This window comes from Gobio gobio (genome assembly GCF_949357685.1).
Source record: "Gobio gobio genome assembly, chromosome: 7".
In the NCBI taxonomy this organism is placed as follows: Eukaryota; Metazoa; Chordata; class Actinopteri; order Cypriniformes; family Gobionidae; genus Gobio; species Gobio gobio.
This window is the reverse complement of record NC_137103.1, coordinates 5,235,945-5,261,696: the sequence shown is the minus strand read 5'-3', so window position 1 is coordinate 5,261,696 and position 25,752 is coordinate 5,235,945. Positions and strand designations below refer to the sequence as shown.

At 48.1% G+C, this 25,752-nt stretch overlaps 2 protein-coding genes across 3 annotated transcripts; both read left to right on the top strand.

Moving 5' to 3' along the window:
- The first annotated feature begins 7,690 nt into the window (after positions 1-7,690).
- Positions 7,691-24,446, top strand: LOC307128961 (E3 ubiquitin/ISG15 ligase TRIM25-like). 2 transcript variants are annotated; one of them, XR_013816835.1, is made up of 4 exons: positions 7,693-8,329; positions 9,110-9,205; positions 9,292-9,525; positions 24,281-24,446. XR_013816835.1 is itself a non-coding variant. In XM_079821052.1 (3 exons), exons 1-3 carry the CDS (start codon positions 7,757-7,759, stop codon positions 9,322-9,324), a joined length of 702 nt encoding a protein of 233 aa, XP_079677178.1. In that variant the 5' UTR covers positions 7,691-7,756; the 3' UTR covers positions 9,325-9,819. The 2 variants fall into 2 exon arrangements, 1 of the variants encoding a protein (XP_079677178.1); XM_079821052.1 differs by lacking the exon at positions 24,281-24,446 and having other exon boundaries at positions 7,691-8,329; positions 9,292-9,819.
- Positions 20,586-25,424, top strand: LOC307129816 (tripartite motif-containing protein 16-like; the record flags this gene model as incomplete). Its single annotated transcript, XM_079822574.1, has 4 exons — positions 20,586-20,618; positions 24,281-24,446; positions 24,600-24,635; positions 24,853-25,424. 4 exons carry the CDS (start codon positions 20,586-20,588, stop codon positions 25,398-25,400), a joined length of 783 nt encoding a protein of 260 aa, XP_079678700.1. The 3' UTR covers positions 25,401-25,424.
- Positions 25,425-25,752: the final 328 nt, after the last annotated feature.

Sequence of the window (25,752 nt, the reverse complement as noted above, 5' to 3'; positions counted from 1 at the left end):
ACCTGGTACACCACTGAGCTCCACAGGTCCTGGATTTTGTGTCTACCCCTCACGCTATGATCGCGGAGGTATACCAGCTGACCCTCCTTCAGTGGTGCTTCCTTTACCTGCAAGTCATGCCGGGCCTTTCGCCTATCGGCTGCGGAACCCAACCGTTCCCGGGCACCCTTAAAAGCCACTTGCAACCGACCCTGCTGCTCCAGAATCCATCTATGAACACTGCCCGCCAATGGCTCTTGAACTCTGTCCAACAGGAAATCAACAGGGAGTCTGGGCTCCTGCCCAAACATTAAAAAATGCGGAGATTCCCCAGTTGACTGATGAGGGGTGGTGTTATAAGCGAAGAGTACCTGGGGGAGACAGAGATCGGCCAATCACACTTTTTAGCAAGCGGCAAGGTACGCAACAAGTCATGCAACGTCCTATTGAAGCGTTCGCATTGACCGTTTCCAGCCGGGTGATATGGGGTGGTCCGTGACTTCTCAACCCCATACAAACTACAAAGTTGCTGGATGAGAGTGGATTCGAAATTACGGCCTTGGTCAGAGTGGACATGACCTGGCACACCAAATTTGCAAAACCACTCTACCACCAGAACCTGAGCTACGGTCTTGGCCCGTTGGTCTCTAGTGGGTATGGCCAAGGTGTATTTTGTAAAAATATCAGTCATCACTAACACGTTCTCAAGCCCGGACCTTGAGGGCTCTAGCACAGTGAAGTCTAAAGCCAAAACTTCATTAGGACGGGCAGCTAGCAAGTGTCCCATAAAGCTACCAGAAGCAGTGGGGACACCTTTAGCACACTGGCACCGCTCGCACTCCTGGCACCAGCGGGCAATGTCTGCAGACATCCCAGGCCAGTAGCATCGCTGCCGCACGAGATGGGATGTACGCTCCACCCCCTGATGCCCATGCTGTTGGTGAAGCTGGGTCAAGACTTCGTGTTTCATGACTGCTGGCAATAACACCTGGAAGACCTCCTCACTACCGTCTGGGCGAAACACATGCCGATAGAGCACACCATCAGTCTCGACCAGGCGGTCCCACTGCCGAAGTAGGATAACTACAGACTTTGAAAGTTTCTTACGCTCTTAGGGACTTGGGGGAAACTTGCGCCTCCAAAACACCAGCAACTCCCCTATGACAGAGTCCATTACCTGCTGAGCACCCATGTCACTGAGTGAGGAACAAGGAAAGGAGGAAACCCGATTTACCTGGGCCACCTGTTCAACTCGGGCAGCTTACTGTAACGCCACAGGAACAACCACACCTGGACACAACTCTTGCACTATTTTTTGTACCCAAAAAGTTTTGTCGTGCCAAGGCATCAGCATTATGATTGCTTTTCCCTGACCTATATTTGACCTCAAAGTCGAACGCTGCCACTTGGGCAGCCCAACGCTGCTCCATGGCGCCCAACTTTGCGGAAGTCAGGTAGCTAAGGGGGTTGTTGTCAGTAAATACCACGCATTTATGGCCCAGCAAGTACTCCCTAAATTTTTCAGTCATGGCCCACTTGAGCGCTAAAAACTCCAGTTTCATAGAACTGTAGTTAGATGTATTGCGCTCAGTGGGCCTAAGACTGCGACTGCCATACGCTATAGGGCGCACCTTACCTGGCTGCTCCTGTGAAAGGACTGCCCCTAGTCCCCCATGACTGGCATCTACCTCTAAAATAAATGGTAGTGAGAAGTCAGCATAGGCAAGTACTGGGGCTGTGGTCAATTTACCCTTCAACCCCTCAAAGCCACACTGACATTCCGCAGACCAGGCTTCAGCAAACTCCTGAGCACTGCACTTTACATGTTTTGGGCTTGCCAGCTGAGCCACCAACCTGTGAAGAGGGGCAGCCAATTTGGCAAACCCCTCCACAAAGCGCCGATAGTAGCTAGCAAACCCCAAAAAGGAGCGCAACTCTGAGACATTAGTAGGCTGAGGCCATTGTGCAACTGCCTCCACTTTACCTGGGTCAGTAGAAACACCCTCAGAAGAGATGACATGCCCCAAATAATGGACTTTCTTCTGAAAGAAGGCACACTTGGACAATTTGGCCTTCAGGCCTTCTCTCTGCAAGCGGTTCAAGACAACCTCCATCCGAACAAGATGTTGGTCTATGGAGGAGGAAAAGACAATTATATCATCAAGATACAAGAGGAGGGACTGGCATTGCTGATCCCCAAACAACCGTTCCATCAAACGTTGGAAGGTGCTTGGGGCGTTGCATAACCCGAAGGGCATTCTGTTCCACTGGAAGAGGCCAAATGGGGTGCAAAAAGCAGTCTTGGGTTTGTCCCCCTCAGCTACAGGTACTTGATTGTACCCGCTGGCCAGGTCCATGGTAGAAAACCAACGGGCCCCAGCCAGCGAGTCCAAAGTCTCCTCAATACGTGGTAGAGGGAACGCATCCTTCCTAGTTTTTGAATTCAAGCGACGGTAGTCTACACACATACGCAGACTACCGTCCTTCTTTTTGACCAACACGATGGGTGAAGCATAAGGACTGCAGCTCTCTCTTATTACCTGGGATTCCAATAACTGATTGATATGTGCCTTTACCACATCATACTCCGATGGAGGAATGCGCCTGAACCGCTGCCTGACAGGGATGTCATCCAACAAGGGGATGTCGTTGGAAATCAGTTTTGTACATCCCAAGTCCCCATCGTGTGTAGAGAACACGGGTAAATACTTCTCCAACAATACTCTGACCTTACCCTGTTCTTCTTCTGACAATACCGATAGATCTAACGCAGCTATCTGTTCCTGTACAGTAGGAGAACCCTGCACAACCTGTGTACTCACCTTAGCCGTAGCGGTCTTAACTTCTACAACTTCTGGGGGTAAACTAACCACATCTACCTCGTTCACAGTGCCAATAACGGTGCTGGCATACAGCACTACGTCCATAGTACCAACATTTATTATTGGCACATAGACGGTACCACGGTACCATCTGGAGGATCTCTGACCACCAACACGCCACAGCCTAAAACTTCTCGCCCACAAAGCTCCACGTCCAATTCCAAATAACCAATATAGGGAATCGCGAGGCCGTTTGCAGCTTGAAGCTGTAGCCAATTACACGATCTAAGCTGTTCCTGACCCCACAACCCAAAACTGGTCATAAAGTAACTCTCTGTCATAGTGGACACCATTGAACCAGTGTCCACCAGGCAAGGTACCTGAACCCCACCCATAGATACAACGAGCTGTGGACAAGAAGACATAAAACGTGACATAAAATCAATGCCAGTGACATTTGAGCCTATCCTTTTCCCAACCAAGTTGCGGCCCTGCAACTCGGTGGGAACAAGTTTTCCGACGGCTGCTCACCCCTCATTAAAGCCGAATTCACACGAGTCGACGGTGGACGGACGAGCATCCGCTCCCCATCGCAATCTCTAGCAAAATGGCCAGGTTTCTGACACCTTCTACAAATTAAATTAGACCTAGATGGTCGTAGATGTGATTGAGGATTTTGAAGCTGAGCCATACTTTGAGTTAACTGATTTAATTGTTGTTGCTGCTTCCGCAGCATGTCCCGAAGTTCACTCATTTCTGACACTGCTGAACCACCGCTACTACTGCCACCACTAAGGTTCTGATGTCCCTGTACCCCATATTGAATGCCATAAGCAGATGGAAAACACTGACTTCGACCACGCGGCCCAAAACCCAAAAATGGAGCGTTCGGTTCCCTCATAGAAGTAAGCAGGAGACGTGGGTGAAGTATAAAAAATTCAAAATGTTTATTAATGCAAGAATGTTTTAAAAATAGATACTAAAATGTCAGAAAAACAGCATGAGACCCCACTTTAAATGGAGGAAAGCAACATTACAAAAAGAATAAATGTGGGCAATGACAAAATCAATTTTAAATATGAAAACAAAAAGTGTCCAAGAATCCTTCTTCCTGGAGCCAACAACTTTCTATGGTTGAGTATGCTCATAATTCAATACCAGTGTCATCTACGGGCCTTTCTCCATTCCAGTGTAGTCTAGGTTACCAGCCACTCCCCTCCGCTCACGCCTTCGTCCAGAGGTGCCACCGCACATGGACCAGAGCCCATGAGACTCTGCTCCAGGTGGGGACGCGCACTAAGGCTAAAGCCGATCGGCACCGGTCTAAGCCTCCCACATACGTCGTGGGTCAAAAGGTGTGGCTTTCTACCAAGAACATTCCGCTCCGCTCCGTGTCTAACAAGCTTGCTCCCAAATTTATTGGCCCATTCACTGTCACCAAGATCATTAGTCCGGTGACAGTCCGCCTTAAACTTCCTCCGGCGTACAGGAGAATTCACCCCGCCTTTCACGTATCCAAATTAAAGCCTGTTTTTCGTTCTCATCTTAACCCGCCTGTCCCGGTTCCCCCACCGCCGCGTCTCATAGATGGGGAACCTACGTATTTGGTTAATCGTATTCTGGACTCGAGACAGAGGGGAAGCGGATTCCAGCACCTGGTGGACTGGGAAGGTTACGGTCCGGAGGAGAGAAGTTGGGTTCCTGCTAGGGACATTCTGGATCACTCCCCTATTGCAACATGACATCATGACTTTGCATGAACATACACGCCACTTTCTAAAGCCAAATGGCGTGTTATCTGTAGGCATTTTGAGCTATCCGCGTGTATGTCTACGCTGTGTGATTCCGCGTGTATGTGTATGTAACCGGTGTTAGGGCAGAGGGACGATTACCACACTCCGGAGGAGCAGACACCTGAGGATACCAAGAGGCGGACAACAGAATGACTTTCAAAGGTAAGTTTTTTTTATTAATTTAAAACAATAAAAACAGTGCTGAGAATGTTCGTGGCTGGAACCCGATTTGGGAAGAGGAACTGGGGGGGGGGGGTATTCCTCTTCTCTACTGACTCGTCGGTGGGACAGTAATTTCTTCGACTCGTCAGAAGGTGCTTGTAGGACAGACAGAGGCTTCTTCTCGCCTTCAACTTTCCCACGGACAGAGCAGGTAAGTATTTGGCCCGTGAAGGTGTTCTAAGGACAGCCGATCGAATGAACAGTAGCTTCCTCACCTCTTCTGAGGGACAGACAGTGACGGTGCTCAGACTCGGCTTGTGGACGTGTTCATAGAACAGCCGATCGAATGACAGCAGCTTCCTCACCTCTTCTGAGGGACAGACAGTGACGGTGCTCAGACTCGGCTTGTGGACGTGTTCATAGAACAGCCGATCGAATGACGGCAGCTTCCTCACCTCTTCTGAGGGACAAACAGTGACGGTGCTCAGACTCGGCTTGTGGACGTGTTCATAGAACAGCCGATCGAATGACAGCAGCTTCCTCACCTCTTCTGAGGGACAGACAGTGACGGTGGATCAGGCAATAACAAGTGAGACAGGACCGTGGTAATTTACCCGCCTTTACTCTCGTTCCGTGCGTAGCAGAGAGGCGTCGTTGGGAGAGTTCGTGAGACTGGACTTTCGTGGACGTGAGAGACAGTGCTCGTGGAGTGTGGTACTCGGGGTGCGTTGAGCTCTTTCCCTCCACACCGTACACTCAAGTGGGAACCTGGACACAGCTTTAGACAGATCAATTTGAAGGGATCTTCACAGTCATAAGTCAATATTCATCCATCAAAGTTTCAGAGGGAAACGCAGTCGTTTGATCTCACCACACTTGTGCATAAATCACTCTTATAAATCTTCACACGTGTGCACTTCACTCTTTCAGACACTGCAAACTCACTTCATCTCCACATGGATTAATCGACTCGTTTCTCTTCTCTCTGTAGGGTGGATGACTCGAGGAATAACGTTTTCAGAAGATCAGCATGAACACAGCAACGATCCTCCCAGCTGTTCCAGTTACTACGCTTCGTTCTGTCAACAAGATCACACACACTGCCCACAAACAAAGGTTAGTTGCACTCTGGTGATGGTCAATCTTCAACTGTGGTTTTCTCAACGGGTAATCAAATGAAGGGTGCACTTAACTTTTCCTCGGTGAGTCACTCAATATCCTGCAGTGGTTTCCTCTCTCACGTACTTCATTACGTTGCTGTTCGTGGTTTCTTCAGAAAACTCACTAAATGAGCATGCTTCTGGGAATCTCACAGTAGAACTCCGATCCGGCATTAAACCTTCAGCCTTCCTCTTTCACCGCCGCTGTCAGAACACACACTGCTGCCTACCCGTCCTCCCACACTGCGCAAACACTGCCTTTTTATGCTCCTTTTCCTGAGCACATGCTTCAATGAGCACAGCTGATTTGCTTCAGCTGGCGCTCGTTATGGCCAACACTCAACAGAGCCAGATTTAGAACCAATGAGGAATCTTTTTGGATTTACCAGGTTTTCACCCGGTGACATGTACGCCGAAACGAACCATCATCTCCGCGTGTATGTCTAAACCGTGTGATTCCTCGTGAATGTAAATGGATTTATAAACATACTAAATTATGTTTTTTTGAAAATGTAAAAATGCAGAATGTTTCTTGTGATGGGTAGGTTTAGGGGCAGGGGCAGTGTGTGTGTGTGTGTGATGGGTAGGTTTAGGGGTAGGGGCAGTGTAGGGGGATAGAATGAAACAGCGTTGATAAACACACTAAAAAGCGATTATGCGTCGTGATAGCACGCCAAAATGGCATAGCGAATTGGCGTGTCATACATACGCCATTTCATGAGATCAGTCTGCTTATTGATGAGTACAATCAACAGGTAAGTTCTTCTGGGAGCGCCAGGAGGCGCTCCTAGGGGGAGGGTACTGTCAAGGTTCATGAATTCACTGTCTCTCTCTCGTATGTTTTACGTGTGAGTGATTGGGCGCTGCTGCTGATCTGGACCACCTGCGGCTGTTGATCAGTGCACCAGCTGCGACTGATCATCGGACGCTATTTATTGTCTCTCTGTTTGCCATGTCATTTGTCAGAGTGTTGTTGGATGTCTCCCCGTGTGCTCCCACCTGCCCTCCTGTTCATCTCCTGCTGTCATCTGTGTTCTCGGTTCTTCGTGTCTGTCCTTCGGATCCTGTTCACCTCTCACCACCACCATCATCGCTCTCCACTGGAGGTCTGGGCTGTCCTCAGTGTCCCTGTGCTGCCAAGCCTCTGGTCACCCTGGACTTACCCTGCAGTGCCACTGTTCCCTTAACCAGTTGTCCAAATAAATACTTTTACTTGCAATTGAATCCGACACTGTCCTACGTTACACTCAGTAACACTTGTAATTAGTGATGCACTTAATGACTTTGAGAGTAAAAAAAGACAATTTCTCACAATTTTTTGCGGTAAAGCTGTTCTATAAAGAAAATACTGTCATTGTTCAGCTGAAGTCAGTGTTCATTCAGTCCAGTGTCTATAAAGTAGATCTGGAGAATACATTGATTTCATCATCTGTCTCAGTTCAGTTCAAGTTTACTTCTGATCCAATACTGTCAGTGCAGTCAAATCAATAATAATGCAGAATATTAAGTGTCCTTAACTAAGCAAACCAGACAGAGGCAGGGAATGAACCGATGCAGCATTGAAGCTTCTGCAAAAGTCATGAGGTTTGTTCAACAGAGTTTAGTTCCAGCTGTAACTGAACACCTCAATCAACTAATAAAGGTTATCCATTTACTATTATAGACTCTGAACTCAGCAGGAATGAGGCTTTATGACGCTTTATTGACTTGCAGATAAACCGTTCTGCTCACGTCACTCAAACACAGAACCAGGAAGCAGAAATCACATGACTTCAGGGAAAGAGAGACTGAAGTGTAGTCGAGCTGGTGTGTGTTTGTGTCTCTGTGTTCATTCAGTAAAATGGCAGAAGCCAGATTTGCTCAGGATGAGTTCATGTGTTCAGTGTGTCTGGATCTCCTGAAGGATCCAGTGACCATCTCGTGTGGACACAGTTACTGTAAGAGCTGTATTACAGGCTGCTGGGATCAGGAGGATCAGATGAGAGTCTACAGCTGCCCTCAGTGCAGACAGACCTTCAGTCCAAGACCTGCTTTAGCTAAAAACACCCTGATCGCTGAACTGGTGGAGAAACTGAAGAAGACTAAACTTCCTGCTGACTGTTACGCTGGAGCTGGAGATGTGCAGTGTGACGTCTGTACTGGAAGAAAACACAAAGCCGTCAAGTACTGTCTGGTGTGTCTGAACTCTTACTGTCAGAATCACCTTCAACAACATGAGAGTTGGTTTAAAGGAAAGAGACACAATCTGACCGATGCCACTGGACGACTGCAGGAGATGATCTGCCAAACACATGATAAACTCCTGGAGGTTTTCTGCCGCACTGACCAGAAGTTTATATGTGTGCTGTGTACGATGGACGAACATAAAAACCACGACACTGTATCAGCCGCAGCCCAGAGGACAGAGAAACAGGTATGAAATCACACACTGATCAAATAATGCTGACACTATTTATACTGACACCATATGATCAGGATTCAAAGAAGAATTGTGCGCACGTCCGAAAAACTTTAAGCAGGTGCTTAATTGTTAAATCTTTTTTCTCTCTTTTTGACTAAAGAGGTCAGGTGTGATGTTCACACTGATTCAAATTATACCTTTTTGTGCTTGTTGTTTGCCTGACGAAGACCCTTTGGGTCGAAACGTTGTCTTTTTTTAATGAATCTTTGGGAACCATATGATCAGGAAACATCATTCACACTGCAGACGTCAGCAGAAGTCAACAGGAGCTGGAAGTGGACTTTCACCGCTGAGTGTACATATGTTAAGAGAAGACTCTGTGTCACTTTAAGCAGTAAAAGACTCATAAGATGTAGTTTGAGACTGTGCAGATCTGAAGGAAACAATATGAGACTTGAGAAAGTTAAAGATATAAAACTATGGCATATATAATCCATTATAATTTAAGAGGATAAAATTATTTTCATTGTGTGCCATAAATCATCATAATCTTAATAGTTATAACCACACATAGGTAAGTATTATTACTGTTGTTCTGATTATTCATGTGATGACACAACACATTATAAGGTTGTGTATAATTCATTATGCATGTGTTATAATGCACTAAGAATATCCTTATAATGGATTATAAATACAGGCTTCATAGAAAGTGTTACCAAACAAAAGCTCCCATGATGCTCTAGTGTGCGCAGTATAAAGTGGCGTCTCTGTCATTGGTTTGTGCTGCAGAAGCGGCTGAAGGAGACGCAGAGGTCGTTCCAGCAGAGAATCCAGCAGAGAGAGAAAGATCTTCAGCAGCTGAGAGAGGCTGTGGAGGCTCATAAGGTGAGTTTGGAGAACAAGAGAAGTTTGAGAAGTGTCAGTCAGGACTCACTGAAGCCACTGTGTGATTGTGATGTGTGTCCTAACAGCGCTCTGCACAGACAGCAGTGGAGGACAGTTAGAGGATCTTCACTGAGCTCATCCGCTCCATTGAGAGAAGCCGCTCTGAGGCCACACAGCGGATCAAAGATCAGGAAAAGACTGCAGTGAGTCGAGCTGAAGGACGACTGGAGCAACTGGAGCAGGAGATCAATGATCTGAGGAGGAGAGACGCTGAGCTGGAGCAGCTTTCACACACACAGGATCACGTCCATTTCCTGCAGGTAACAGAGATCTAGAAGAACAAGAGACTCACAGAGAAACATTTCATGAGAGCAGAATGAGCCGTTGATCTGTGTGTTGGGTTATTATATAATCATCAGTCAGACGCTCATCTGATCGTCTTCTTTTGAAAGAGACGCACTTACAGATGCAGTTCAGCTCTGGAAATCTCTTAACCGCTTCACTGTCACACCCTTCTTGAGAATAGACGTGAAAATGCACTATCCAAACTTCAATGGCTGTAATTCACTTCAAAATGAAAGTATGAAAAAGTTGTGGAAGTTTAATTCGACTGTAAATTAAATATACTGTACTAAATGTTATTTTATATAAAATATATATTTTGTAAAAAAAAAATTACTCCAAAATTGTTAAAAATCGAAGCCATATGAGTTGTTCCAAATTTGAAGTTGATATCACAAAAATAAAAGCTCCCATGAGATTTTGTTTAGGCGTTGTACCAGAAATAGCCACCGAGTGTCGTCCACATTCTCCTGTAACAAATGAATACATTTCTGCCCAAATATCACTTCGATCACAAAACAGTCACCAAATATGAACCTTTGGATGAATTTTGAGTTTGTAAGCTTTGAAATTATAAATTTATGATCATTGCTAAGATATGTGAAATTAAGGCAATTAAAAAAAAAGAGCGCCAAGTGTCCCGCTAGCGGAAGGTGGCAATCAAGGGGTTAAGAAAACATGTTCGGCGCTCTTTCTTCTGGAAGATGTGTGTGTGTGTGTGTGTGTGTGTTTTGCAGTCAAAAGCTGTGTTTCCACCGCAGGAACTTTCCCCAGGAACTAGGAACTTTGGGCTAACTTCTAAATGAAGTTCCGGGTAAATATCTCAGCCTCCGAAAGTCCCTGCTCGCGAGGTAGTACTTTTTCAAAGTTCAGGAACTTTCAGGGGTGGGACTTGGGCGCTGAACATGCTGATTGGTTGAGCTCACGCAGCATTTTATTTCAACCGGCATTTTTAAAAGTCTTTTGCGAGGTTCGTTCTGCATTCAGTAAATATCAGTCTTGCTCTTTCTGTCTGATGGCACGCGTTCATCTCAGCCACATCACGGTCAATGTCTGTAATAGCTGATAATAACATACGTTGTCTTATTTTAAATCTAGCTTTACGAGCTTTCAGAATAAGCTTTAGTATCAGTGCTCGTCTCTTTTCCACCGTTTTGTTAATGACCTCTTTAGTAAACCAATACAAAACCAGCAAAAGCAGCGCTGCTTGAGTCTCAGTCGCGAGCAGTCCCACGTCTCTGGACTAATTTGCCTAATCTTCACGGTTCTTTAGACCGCAGTGGAAACCAGAGGTGTGGACTCGAGTCATGTGACTTGGACTCCAGTCAGACTCGAGTCATGAATTTGATGACTTCAGACTCGACAAAATGTACAAAGACTTGCAACTCGACTTGGACTTTAACATCAATGACTCGTGACTTCACTTGGACTTGCGCCTATTGACTCGAGAAGACTTGCTACTCCCCATGAAAACCTGGGGGAAAAAAATGTTCACACGGCCGCGCCGCTCTCAGTGTATCTGTGAAAAAAATGTGCACCACCTGTATGCAGAGAGAGAGCATGCTGCCTGCACGACATCCAATCACTGTAGTCCCACGCAGTGTTGGGGAGTAGTTATAAAACATTACAAGTACTGAGCTACTAACTTAACTACATTTTTCAGTAGCTTGTCAGTAGCTCAGTTGCTTTTAAAACAATGTAGCTTTTCCAGTAGCTAACTACTTTTTCCAGCAAGTAGCGGTGTAGCGCGACCAAAAGCTACATTCCGTTTTGTGTTTTGACAAGTCTGCAATGCATTGAAGCAGCAGTGTGTAGCGGGACGAGCAAATCTTACAAATGAATCACAGTGAAATGATTACGCCACCTGGGAATGCCCAACCCAGGAACACCAATTCAGTTAACCAACCAAATAGGCTTCTCAGATCTTTCCCTTACAAGACAAGAGACGTGAAAAAATAACAAGCACTTTAATTTATTGACAATCATAAAATCATTCAAAAAAACACATCAATGAATAGGCAAGGAAATATTTATGTGGTAAGAGTTTCAGCGCTGACATTCACTTTCCTCAAATACTTTACATTCACAATAGACAACAAGAAAAGTACATCATTTATACATTACAAGGGCAAAACTCCAAAACAAATAAATAAATAAACCATTCTAGGACTGAGGGCATCCAGCAGGGGGGGTCCTAAACACCGCACTCAAAAAAAGGAAAAAAGAAAACAATACCCCAAATATAAATCATAAATCAGTGAGCACACACACAGCACAGCACAAAATAACCCGGGAATAAACCCCGCCCCCTTGCTTTCTAACCCTCAACTCCTAAATCAAAAAGAAATAAGAAAGTAATAAATACAAATGTACATTGAAATCATGAAAAAAACTATTTAAAGAAAAATATCAATACTTCAGAAAATAAAGACGACCATAAACACAAAACAAAATACTTAAGAAAAATATATACGTATAAAGTAAAACAATATATTACCCTTGGATACACACGCACACACACACACACACACAAAAGCGATCCTCCTTGGATTCAAATCGCAACGAACACAGTCCTTGCGTGCACAGCCGCAATAAAAGTGGAATAGTAAAAAATACCGCCAATCAATGGATTAGGCTACGTCCAGCCAGCAGCAAAACAGCAGCACGCCGTGGATTTAATAAACAACGATCCACTGGTAACAATGGCAACAGAATCCTCCTCGCTAAATCAGCGGCATAAGCCACCTGTCTGAAATAAACCAATCAATAATTGTATAAACCCATAATAAACAAGGGAAAAAAAGAATAAAAAGCAACATACCTAAGGTGCAAGAAATCTGAGATCACAACCAGCCGAGGGGGAAAAACACAATTGTACACTGTAAACAAGACAAACTATTTGATTTAGCATCTCATACGGGAAGAGCAAACACCATAGACAAAACGCGTTCTTACCTGTAAATGGACAACAAGCGCGTCAACCGTGGGAAACTGGACAACTACTCTCACATGGTGTGAACGACCAAACACTCACTCAATCTCCCCACGCAACACTCAGCATGAGGAACCGGAAGAGGCAGTGGCTTTGTGACGCGATTCTCTCCACAGCTGATCTATATACTACACAACCCCAACCAGGATAGGCTCACTCCACAGACCATAATAAACCAATCACAGACTGGGATCAATCGGCACACTGCCACAAGTGTTTTCTTGTTATTTGATCACATACTAAAATCACGGTTACCGCCATCTATTGTTTCATCGCGCATCTTGCGCTTTACGGTTCACAGAGAAGAGATCGTCTGATGATTATGTAAAGGACGTACAGGAGTAGGTTGAAAACTTCACATGAATCGTCTAGTAAAGGTTACACTTTATAGCCTACCAACAAAAGATTAAAACACTGTCTGCATCGAAGACTTCAACAGCTAGGTGAATAATAGCCTTTTTTAATTGACTATCCTGCTATATATATATATATATATATATATATATATATATATATATATATATATATATATATATATATATATATATATATATATATATATTCACCATAGTTTAATCTGTCCGACCAGTTTTATAAAGAATCTGAAAGATCACTAATGTGGAGTTTGCGTGATTGCACTGGCAAAGCATCTGTCAATTGAACAGAAAACAATATTGCGATATAGTTTAGTGCACTTATCCCACGGCAAAGGCTCTGATCAAATTAAATAGGTCGCGCAGGTTTTACAATGAAATGCACAATGTTCACGCAAGCAGCGCATGATTCGCGTCTCACAGCGGCTCTGATCACACACCGTCACCATCACTGCACGTGCTGTGAGTTTACCTGCATTTTTGTCTTCCTCCTGTGTATCACAGTTGCTTATATTTGGTTCTTGCATTGATCTGACATGACATTTGTAGCGATTTTGCACTTTGACAGTCAGTTTGAGGTTTAGACTACATTTGAGTATTGTAGGGTAGAGTGGGGGAAAACGCTTCGGTTACTAACGTAACCTCGGTTCCCTGAGATGAGGGAACGAGTATCGCGTTTGCTAAACGCTATGGGGGAATTCCTTTCCTCGAGATATTGAAGCAAATTTTTATCCAAAAATACCATATACACGCAGTGCAGCTGCACAGCTCTCAGCAGGAAGCTGCTGCGTGCTGATTGGCTGTGCCGCTGCAACTGCAGCAACCTATGGCGAGACCGCTGGGCGGGACGGACCAATCAGGTCCTTCTATATTCCCGCCACAAGGGGCAACAGAATTTGCATAGTCTCGCAAGGTTAGTCAGGTTAATCAACTGAAGCGACTCCTGAGCAAGCAAAGCACGGTCAAGCAAACGCAATACTCGTTCCCTCATCTCAGGAAACCGAGGTTACGTTAGTAACCGAAGCGTTCCCTTTCGAGAGTACTCTCGTGTTGCGTTTGCTAAACGCTATGGGGGACCAATGCAAAACGCCGTGCTTGCTTAACGGCTCTTAGAGCCCCGTGACACCATACCCAGGCCAACCTAGGTGGGCCCGTAACATGATATCATGAAGTCCCAATATGACCCAGACCGGTCATAATGTCGGGCCTTAATGTGAATGACACACAAGATATGTGTAGTAATATATATATATGTATAGACCAGACATAGTCGGGCCAAGAATAGTGAATGACCAGATAATTCGAGTCGTATAAGGAATGTGCTTATGACTTATACAAATATTTAACCCAGACCGGACTTTTCGAGCCTTAAGGGGTTAAATCTATTACACAGCAAGAAGCCCAGCCTGTAAGGCCGGAACATCTAAATTATAAAATCTGATAAAAGTGGACGGGGAGGCCCAGCCTGCCGCCGCACAGATATCATTCAGAGAAATGCCAATAGACCAAGCCCACGAAGAGGCCATGCCTCTAGTAGAATGGGCTTTGATGCCTATAGGGCAGCTGAGATCTTTATACTCACAAGCCAGTGAGATAGCATCCACTATCCATCGTGACAAGGACTGCTTTGTAACCACGCACCCTCGGATGCGGCCGCTAAAGCATACAAAGAGCTGTTCAGTTTGCCTGTAAGCAGCGGAACGCTCTATGTATATCCTCAGCGCTCTGACAGGACAGAGCAAATTAGCATCTTCTTCATCTAACGATGATGAAAGTGCTGAAAGTGAAATGACCTGTGCTCTGAACGGAGTTGAAAGCACTTTAGCATGTCTTGGTTTGAGGACGACTTCGAGTCGTTTGGCCCAAATTCCAGACAAGAGGCGCTCACTGAGAGCGCGTGCAGATCACCCACTCGCTTAACTTACGCGATCGCCAACAGAAAAGCGGTCTTTAGTGACAGGAGCTTAAGCTCACCGAATGCAGAGGCTCAAATGTAGAGCTCTTCATGGCATCCAGGACCGTGGACAGGTCCCATATAGGGACTGAAGGGGGGCGAGGTGGGTGAAGCCTTCTAGCCCCTTTAAGGAAGCGAACAATAAGATCGTTCTTTCCCAGTGACAGTCCGTTCACTTGAATGTGATACGCTGCTATAGGGGCCACATAAACTTTGAGCGTGGAGGGGGAACGACCCGCGTCCAGTAGCTCTTGTAAAAAAGTGAGCACTTCTGACACTTCACAATTATGTGGGGTCAGGCTTCGTGCTTTACACCAGTCCGAAAAGACTGACCATTTGCCTGAATAGAGCCGCCTGGTCGTGGGGGCTCTAGCTTCAGTAATAGTATTCAATACATTTTCAGAGAGGTTCTCATGTACCCATTGATGAGCCAGACATGAAGCATTGATCGGGACGGGGATGCCAGATCTGCCGTTCCGCCTGCATGAGGATGTCTCTCCTCAGCGGGATCGGCCACGGAGCTGTATCTGACATCTGACTCAATAGTGAGAACCAAGGTTGACTTCTCCAAAGCGGGGCTATTAAAAGCACAGAGCATTTGCTCTCCCTGATCCTCTCTATGACCTGAGGTAATATTGAGATTGGGGGAAAAGCATAAAGAGGAAGGTTGGGCCGTTCGTGGGCCAACGCATCCTTGTGCGTGGAGAAATATATTCGGCATTGAGCATTGTATTGTGAGGCGACAAGATCTACTTTTGCCTCTCCAAACCTGCCCCAAATTGTCTGACAGCATGTCCGGACCCAAATTCAGAATGCCTGGCACATGAGTTGCTCTCAGCGAGCTCAGGTTGTGCTCTGCCCATATTTGGACTTTTTTCGCCATTGTGTGCAGATCGATAGATTTCAGACCGCCCTGCCGATTTATATAGGCTACCACCGACCTGCTGTCCATTCGGACCAGGACATGGTGGTGCTTTATGTACGGAAGGAAAGCTCTTAGCGATAGCGTGATCGCTTTCATCTCTAGACAGTTTATGTGAAGGCTCCTCTCCGAGTCTGACCAGAGACCGGAGACTGGCCTGCCCTCGTGAAGGGCTCCCCAACCTAGGTTGGATGCATCTGTCGAGATAACTTTCCACTTCGTAACAGTGCCCAAACTCATGCCCGTCTGGTACCATTTTTGGTACTGGATTTTTCCAAGGGGCCAGAGCCAACACACAGCTGTGGTCTACCTAGATTTGCAATCGGCCCGAGAGCCATGCGTGAGCTGGAAAACGGCGATTCAGCCAGCGCTGTAGGGGGCGCATATGTAACAGACCTAGTCTGAGAACTGGCGCCGCCAAGGCCATGAGACCCAACATCCTCTGAAAGTGTTTGAGAGGAGTGAGTGCACCGGACCTGAGGGAAACCGCTCGGTTCTGAACAGAGAGCGCGCGCTGTGACTTCAGTCACACGTTCATCTGCAGTGAGTCCAATATATATATTGGACTATATCGCAACTTTCAGTGTGGGAGACAATGAACTCTTTGCCACATTGATTCTGAGTCCCAAGCATTCTAAATGGTTGAGAATCCAAGATCTGTGGTTTAATAACTGTATCTCTGACTGAGCTATTATGAGCCAGTCGTCGAGATTGTTGAGAATTCTCATTCCCCGAAGTCTCAGCGGGGTTAGCGCTGCTTCCATGCACTTCGTAAACGTGCGGGGAGCCAGAGATAGACCAGAGGGTAACACCCTGTTTTGGTAAACTTTCCCCTCGAAGGCGAATCTCAAAAATGGCCTGCGATGGGGGCTATTTGTATGTGGAAAAAGGCATCCTCTAGATCCACAGTGAAAAACCAATCTCCCGGGTGAATGAGGATTTGTTTTATTTTCAACATTTTGAACGGGCGCTTATAAGGGCCTGTTCAGATGTCTGAGATCTAGAATGGCCTGAGACCACCACCCTTCTATTGGCACAAGGAAGTAGCGACTGTAAAAGCCTGACTCGCTCTGTGAGGGGTGCACGGTTTCCACCGCTCCCTTTATTTAACAGTTTTGATATTTCGGTTCGAAGCACGTGACTCATGTCGCTTCTCACCACTGTCTCTACCACAGTGCGAAAGCACGGTGGTCTGCGAGCGAACTGTAGTGAGTAACCTTGTTATCGAAGCCAGGGGTTGAATTAATTTGTGGGGCGGGTCACTGAGTAACAGGGACCTGTTAGCCCGGTTGCACTGTGCTAGTGGCACTGTGAGAGGCGGCGTGCACTGAATGGTGATGCACGCTTTATTTGGGTCGCTGTGGAAGTGGCGCTTACCAAGGGGATTGTGTTTGTGTACAGGAGAGCACGTTGCTCACGGGCTCGTAGACTGTGGAAATAATGTTCCCAGCCGCCTGAGTGCAGGGGGCCGGAGAACGCAGAATAGCGGGCGAACGCTTTAATTGTGTCGCAGGGGAAATGGTGCATGTGTACAGGCGAGCGCGTTTGTTTACGGGCTCGTCGATTGTGGGAATAATGTTTCCAGCCGCCTGGGTGCAGGGAGCTGGGGACATAGGGAAGTGCTTGAGTGTAGGGGTACAACTTTGATGTTGGCACACTGCCTACAGATGAACTTTGTTTGATGTTTGGATAGTGTTACTGTAAAGTGGATGCATTCTTGTGGATTAGTCCACGTGCACGTTAGCGGCAGGGCTAATGGATAGCGCGTGCTCTGCAGGCGCGGGTCTGCCTAGCCACTAGAAAAGCTCTGATTCATTGTAAATAATGTATGGTGGCGCGCACTGTATAATGGGCGCCACTACATTAGAGTACTCGCGGCGTACGCGAGCGAGCGAGTCACAGAGGTAAACGCACAACAGCGTTAATGTGCAACCGAGCATGTTTGACCACAGGCTAGTTATTGCAATATTACATCTCCAGTCACCTGAACTAAGGGAACTGAGAGAATATCAGGTTTATTGAGTGATTTTGTGGCACTGAATTAACAGTGCTTATGCAGGAGTGCACACTATGTAGTGGACACATTACCTACAGTGTTGAACCACTCCAGCCGCCTGAATAGGGGGACTGGGAGAAGGAATATTGAGGAAAAAAAGGCGCAGGCTTGGCAGCCACTTTACGACACCGTTATGCTCTAGACGGAGAGCGCGTGTTATGACGTAGGACGCACTCTAGTCAGCGAACGTACGCTGTGCAGAGAGAGCGCTGCAGCGAGAACGGCTGTGACGTAAGCGCATTCTCGATATATCCAGCAGCCTGAGTTCGCTTGTCTACTCTAGCATTCTCTGTCCGCGGCCATATCAGGGTGGCGGAGCGAGAGAGAAGGAAGAGTGAGGAGAGCTTTAGGTCTGAGTTCACTCGTGTGCAGAAGTGCACGTCTTCTGTCCATCTTCCGCCCGGCGGCAGTATAACATTCTCTGCCCGCGGCCATTTTCAGGGCGGCGGAAGTGAGAGAGGAAGGCGAGTGAAGAGCCCGTATGTCCGCGGCGCCATTAGCGCGGCGGGGATATAACATTCTCTGTCCGCGGCCATTTTAGAGCGGCGGAGGGGAGAGAAGAGCTCCGTATGTCCGCGGCGTCATTAGCCCGGCTGGGATATAACATTCTCTGTCCGCAGCGCTTCTCAGCGCGACGGAACGAGAGAAAGGGAGAGCTCCGCATGTCCGCGGCGCCATTAGCACGGTGGGGATATAACGTCCTCTGTCCGCGGCCATCTTCAGAGCGGCAGAAGCGAGAGAGAGGAGTGCTCTGTATGTCAGCGGCGCCATAGAGCGGCGGGGATATAACATTCTCTGTCCGCGGCGCTTCTCAGCGCGACGGAACGAGAGAAAGGGAGAGCTCCGTATGTCCGCGGCGCCATTAGCGCGGTGGGGATATAACGTCCTCTGTCCGCGGCCATCTTCAGAGCGGCGGAAGCGAGAGAGAGGAGTGCTCCGTATGTCCGCAGCGCCATAGAGCGGCGGGGATATAACATTCTCTGTCCGCGGCGCTTCTCAACGCGACGAAACGAGAGAAGAGGAGCGCTCCGTATGTCCGCGGCTTCATTTGAAGACTAATGTTCTCTGTTCGCGGCGTAAAACACGCGGCGGACACGAGAGAAGAGAGGTGGAGAGCTAGTAAGCTCTTATAAGTGGCGTTGCCAGCAACGCACACTCACGTACACACACATACACAGTATAAAGGATATTTTAACGCCGGATGGCACAGCTGGAACAGCAGGCGGCTGAAGGCGGAGACCAGGTTGGAATCCGACGTCCTCAGGGCTGCAGGGAATTCCGCTGGTAGCGTTTCTACGGCGGGCTTCAATCGATCCTGAGCTCAGCGAGGCAAGTCGCTGAAGAAAAATTAATCTGACTAACCTTGCGAGACAGGGTCTTATATACCCTTGGCTATGCAAATTCTGTTGCCCCTTGTGGCAGGAATATAGAAGGACCTGATCGGTCCGTCCCGCCCAGCGGTATCGCCATAGGTTGCTGCAGTTGCAGCAGCACAGCCAATCAGCACACAGCTGCTTCCTGCTGAGAGCTGTGCAGCTGCACTTGGAGCGGGAGCGGGATCTGGGCTCCTCCTCCTCATCTGCGGCTCTTCCTACCGAGCAAAGGATGGATGAAGAGGTTGGTGAGTCAGCTGAGGCTGAAACCTCGCATCCATCCTGTCCCATGTACGGGGAGCTGGTGGAAGTCATGGAGCGCGCTGCAGGTAGACTGCAGCTGCCGTGGCAGCGCGCGAGGAGAGAGGTTGTGCATCCTAATCGCTTGGATGACCGGTTTCTCTCCGCTCATGACCGCCCAGCTCCCGGGAGTCTTCCATTTCTTGAAGATCTCCATCAGCAGATCTCGAAGGGATGGAAGAAGCCTTATTAAGCCCGCATCCATCGGCATCAGCGAGCTAACTTCGCTGATGTCGAGGGACTGGCTGAGGCTGGATATGTGTCGTTGCCGCCCGTGGACGAGACGTTTGCGAACTATCTCGCCTCTGGGCGGCCATCGACACTGAGGGCTCCCACCCTGCCGACCAAACCTCTCAGGACAACATCACGTTTGAACGGCAGGGCGTACATGTCAGCGGGTCACGCTGGGGCGGCTTTGCACACCATGGCGGTGTTACAAGCCTACCAGGCGGACCTGCTGAGGGACCTCGATCAGGGGGAGGGACTAACCCCTGATGCAGTGACGAGTTGCGCCGGACCATGGATCTCGCTCTCCGGGCTGCCAAACAAACCGCGTTTGCCATCGGTCGTTCGATGGCGGTGATGGTAGCCACGGAGAGACATCTATGGTTGAACCTGGCGGACATCGGGGAGAAAGAGAAGTTCTTTCTCCTGGATGCCCCGGTTTCGCCCTCCGTGGAGGCGGTGGTCGGAAAGTTCAGGGAGGCGAAGGCGCGCTCGGCTGCATTCAGAACATGCATCCCGCTGAGGTCCGGGACCGCGCCCAGGCAGTCGGGTGTCCCTGGCCCGTCACGGTCTGAGGACTGGAGACAGGACCAGCGAACCAGCGTCGCCTCTCGAGCGCCCCCTCTGTGGAGGACTGGTGCGTAGAGAAGGCGGGACACCCGCAACAAAAAGAGGAAGGAAGCCGGTGCTGGTAACCGGAACCAGCGCATGCAGCGGACTCCGCCTCCTAGGGTGCGCAGATGAGCGCTGCCTTTTTTCCCTTCCTCCTGTGCTTTCCCCTGGGCCGCCTGGTTTGTTTGGTGAAAGCGCCCCCCTCAGGATGGTGGTCGTATACTAGCTTGATGGCTGGGTTGAAGAGCCAAGAGGAGCGAGTGGTGAGTCCCCCTCGAGAAGGGTGAAACATTTTCTACTATGTTTTCAGGACTCCGTTTTTCGCTCTCCTGAGAGGGCTCGGGGGATTATGGATCATCGTTGGACATCGCAGGGCCTGCAGCTCCCCATGAGTAAGCTAAGAACGATTTTCTTTGCAACATTATATGTTTGTGCATAATGCTATACTTTAGCTAGTAGAGATCTACCGCCTCTCCGTGTTATCTCTCTCACTTACGTGAGTGTTTGTATTTGCCGCTCTTGCTCGCGGGCTTGTGGCGCGCGGGGGCGAGTTGTTTGTTTTCCTAGCTTTAAGTATAAAGTAGCATTACGACCGGGTTAAGCACTAATGCGTGAGCTGTAGTGAGATCTGCACCCAGCCCTGTTGGGCTTTTAAATGGGTTTCGGGGCCCCATTGTTTATGTAAGGGGTGATAATATTTCTTTCCCGAGCCCCGCCTTTCAGAGCTGGTGTGGCCGCCACCTTCTGGCGTGGGTTACATTTTTGTATGATGTGTTTTACCCTCTGCTCTATGTCCTCTGCTCCACCTTCTTTTGGGCTCGGGTCGAGCTGAACATCGCAACCTTCTGCATGGCGGTTTGATCTAATGCTCCCCTGAAGCCCGAGCATTACCAATGGCTGACGTCCTTGCACGAACGGCAGACCGCTGTATAAGAAAGTAAGGCGGCCGCCCTGAAGCAGGTGACGTAAGTTGTACTCCCCTCGCTTTAGAGGGTTCCTAAGCATTTGTTTGCTGAGTGCACTGCTGTTGGCAATGTGATTAGGTTCATGTCTGTAGGCACTGCCCTGCGCTATCGCGGAGGCCCTTTAGCCTCTGGGATGGAGCCAGCCCCAGGTGTGGGCGTGTGAAGGCCAGCTGGTTGTGAGTAACCATCTTGGGCAGTCTGGGCAGCAGACTCCAGGAGGGAGTCTCGACGTCGCGACTATCCATCGATGTCAAACTTCAGCGATAATCTCGTCAACTAGTAGGCCTCTTTGGCCTCCTTGGGGATGAGTCCCCAGGTGATATCTGGATGTCCAGTTCTTCTTCAGCAGCAGACAGCTACCGTCAGCCTGGGTGCAGCAGCCAGTCTTCTGTCCACGACAGGGTTCATAGAACCTGCATACCTCCTATTTGGAAGTAGGCCCTGCCAGGCCTCCCTGAGGGGTAGGCTCCCGTTTTTGGGTCACCTTGGCTCAGGTGGTAGGCCCCTCCAGGCCTCCCTGAGAGCTTGTTGTGAATAGCGGGCCACACTCAGTCTCCCCCGAGGGGGCATGCTTGAGGCGTTAGTCCCTCGGCAGCTGGCACGAGCTGCTTGTAGGTGGAAGGCGTTACCAGGCCTCCCTAAGGGCCTGCTGTGGGGTAAGCAGGCTCACTTGACCTCCTCTGAGGAGGTGTTCCCGGGCTCCAGGTGGCCGAGGTCCCTGGAGGCTAGCACATTCTGCCAATAGGTCGTAGGCACCGGGCCTCCCTAAGATCGTTCCCCGGTCCCGAGTTTCGGTGACACGTGGTAGCAGGGGTTGCTAACAGGTAGCAAGCGGCACGGGCTTCCCTGGGGGGTTCGCTATTGGATTGTAGGCCTCACCTGGCCTCCTCTAAGGGCATGTTCCGGTTTCGCAGTCATTTGATGAGTCTAGTCACTGTGAAAAAGCTATCTCTAGCGCACCTATTGTCAGGTGGTAGGCCTAACTAAGCCTCCCTGGAGGAACGCCCAACGACTAAACAGGTGGTAGGCCTTACTAGGCCTCCCTGACGGAGCGAGTCCCTGTTCTCCCAGCTACCTCGAGGGCTAGCTCGACTGCGGTCAGGTGGTTGGCCTGCTAGGCCTCACTGAGGGCGAGCTCCGTGGTTTGGACACGCGAGTAGTCAGCACAGGTTACCAGGTGGAGGCCCCTTCTGGCCTCCCTGGGGGACGAGTTCCCTAGGAGGGAACACATAACTGGCTGTATGCTGACAGCTGGTGGTCACCTGCTATCAGGCGTCGGTTTCCGGCCGGTAGCACCTGAAGGCGGTGTTCATACCCTAGCATGACGAGACGACGCTGTTACTATGCGGTCCCTACAGGAAGGGACTCTTATAGATCGCCTACTGCATGGTTACCTACCAGGCAGGCTTGGGAGCTCCTCTCAAGTGAGAGTCTTCTGTGAGCTTGTAGCCGCTTGGCACTGATCCATCGGTTGTAGGCCCCTCGAGGCCTCCCAGCTAGGATCAGCCTGTAGGCCTGTTCGGCCTCCTGAGCACGTTTTAAAATAAGTGCTTGGTAGATCCTAGGATCGAGCGGCTGAAAACTCCCCTCGCTAGCAAGGGTTAGAAAGCACTTCGCTGAGCACTGCTCTCCAGGATAACCCGTCTCTGAGGTCCGGCTGGTGGAGGACACTGCCTTTTTGCAGTACCCTAGCAGGATGTCTCTCCGGAGGTAAGTACCAGAGGCTCTGTACTTAAACAGACAGGGATTGGCCGAACTGACACACATAGAGGTCGCTAGGTCAGGCCTCCCTGGTGGCATTCGTTGAATTCTTCCCGAATAGTGACTGGCACGGGTTCCCTCGGGTCCACTTGCCACATTCCCTTAAAGGAACCCCTTCTGTCGAATGGGCTGGTTCCAGGCCTTTGAGCGGCCAGGGTAGGACTTCATATGGTATGCGAAGGTTCCTTCTCAGGTTTATAGCTTGGGCTTTGACCGTAGGGAACACTGTCACTGACAGCCTAATGTGACCAGAAGGGGAGTGGTTCAGGCATTTCAGTTGAATTTGCTTTGCTGAATTTGTATATCGTTCCCCGTTGCGTCAGCTGACGCAGCGCGAGTTCCCTTTCGAAAGGGAACGTCTCTGGTTACGTATGTAACCTATGTTCCCTGAGAACAGGGAACGAGACGCTGCGTCGCTTTGCCATGCCTCAAGGCTTGCCTGCCAAACAGTCCCTTCAGGCGTTTAGATACTGTCATGTTGGCAAGGCGCCCTTTTATACTTCCTGGTTGCACCTTGATGACGTCATAGGCTGTCGCCGGTCAATAGGATTGACGTTTTGTGATTGTGATTTCAGGCACCTGTCAAGCTGGAGGCGTTCCCCGTAGCTTCAGCTGACGCAGCGTCTCGTTCCCTGTTCTCAGGGAACATAGGTTACATACGTAACCAGAGACGTTTTCCTCATGGTGACCAAAAAATGTCCCCACAAGGACAAGGATTTTGGATATTGCCATCTTTGTGGGGACATTTTGTCCCCATAACGTAGGGTATGTTATGGGGACATAACACACACACACACACACACACACACACAAGGTTACCATAGCAAATAGGCTCACCCCAGAAATGATATATTATTTGTTAGATTATTTGTATAATGACAATCTCTAGACACGCGACGCATTCAACCAACAAGAAATGGACAATGCTTAGGATAAAATGAGAAATGTTATAATATTTCCTTTAATAATACAACAGTATTGCTCCTTCACTTTCAATAATGCAACAGGAGCCGATTATTATTCAATAAAACTTAAAGTGCTTTATTAACAGTTAAACATGAGAAGAATGAAGCTGATGCTGTGAAAGTGCTGGATTGAGGAGAGTCACTAAGATCAACAAGAGCCGCTCAAATCTGACAGTAGTGCAGGTTATTGGCTGAAGTGTGGAGGTGATGAGCTTTGATTTCTGTTTTCTGTAGAGTTTCCAGTCTCTCTCAGCTCCTCCTGAATCTACAGACGTCAATGACAATCCCTTTAGTTCTCTCTCCTCTTTTGATGGCGTGAGAGAATCTGTCCATCAGCTGAGAGACAAACTGGAGGATTTCTGCAAAGAGGAGCTGAAGAAGAAGAAGATCTCTGACAGAGGTAAAGTCCTGGAGATTCATCTGCTCTCAGAAATCATCCTCCATCATCTCATATCATGTAGAAGATCATATTAGAAATGTCTTAGGAACGGATGCAGGGATCATTTTCTCTTGACATGATAATCACACTCTTCATGTCTGTTGATTTCCACAGTCATTGTTCCCAGGACCAGGAACGGCTTCCTACAATGTAAGTCACTGAGAAAACAAGCAGAAAAACTCACTGAGTGTGTTCATGTTCTTCCTGGAGAAGGAGAAAGAAAACATGAAAGAAGAGTTTTAGAGTTGATCATGTGATCTCTGGTAAACTGTACTGAGACACTGCTGATATATTGAACATGAAGAGTTCAGCTCCATTAAAAGATCAGACAGATTCATCATCCCTGATTCTGTTTTATCTCCGTCAGATTCCCGTCCGCTGACTCTGGATATGAACACAGTGAATAAACGCCTCCGTCTGTCTGAGAGGAACAGAGAGATTACTAACACTGGCACAGTCCAGCCGTATCCTGATCATCCAGACAGATTTGATGTGTATCCTCAAGTGTTGTGTAGAGAGAGTGTGTGTGGAGAGAGTGTGTGTGGAGAGAGTGTGTGTGGACGCTGTTACTGGGAGATTGAGTGGAGTGGTGTTGTGCGTATATCAGTGTCATATAAGAGCATCAGCAGGAAGGGATCGGCTATTGCGTGTTTGTTTGGATATAATGATCAGTCCTGGAGTTTGATCTGCTATTCCTCCAGTTACTCATTCAGACACAATAACATAGTGACTAAACTCCCTGTAAAGCCCATCAGTGGTAGAATAGGAGTGTATGTGGATCACAGTGCAGGAACTCTGTCCTTCTACAGCGTCTCTGACACAATGAGCCTCATACACACAGTCCAGACCACATTCACACACACACTCTATCCTGGGTTTTGGGTTGGTTCTGGATCATCAGTGAAACTGTGTTGATGAATCAGAATAGACTGTAGAGAGATTCTACCCATAATGCTTTGAGCTGCATGATAAATCATAAACACTGAGATGTCTCTGACTTTCTCTTCATGACATTAATAGGTCACACTTTATTTTAAGGTGTCGTTGTTACAGTGTAATTATATATATTTATTATTCATTAACAACATGTTCTTACTATAGGGTTCGGGTAGGATTAGGGTTTGGTTGAGGGTTAGTTCCATGTAATTATGCATCCTAAACTGTTGTTATTATTATGGTAAATATAAAATATGTCAAATATATAACAAGGACACTGTAAAATAAAGTGTTACCCATTAATACTATAGCTGAGCTTCTGTTAGAGCCG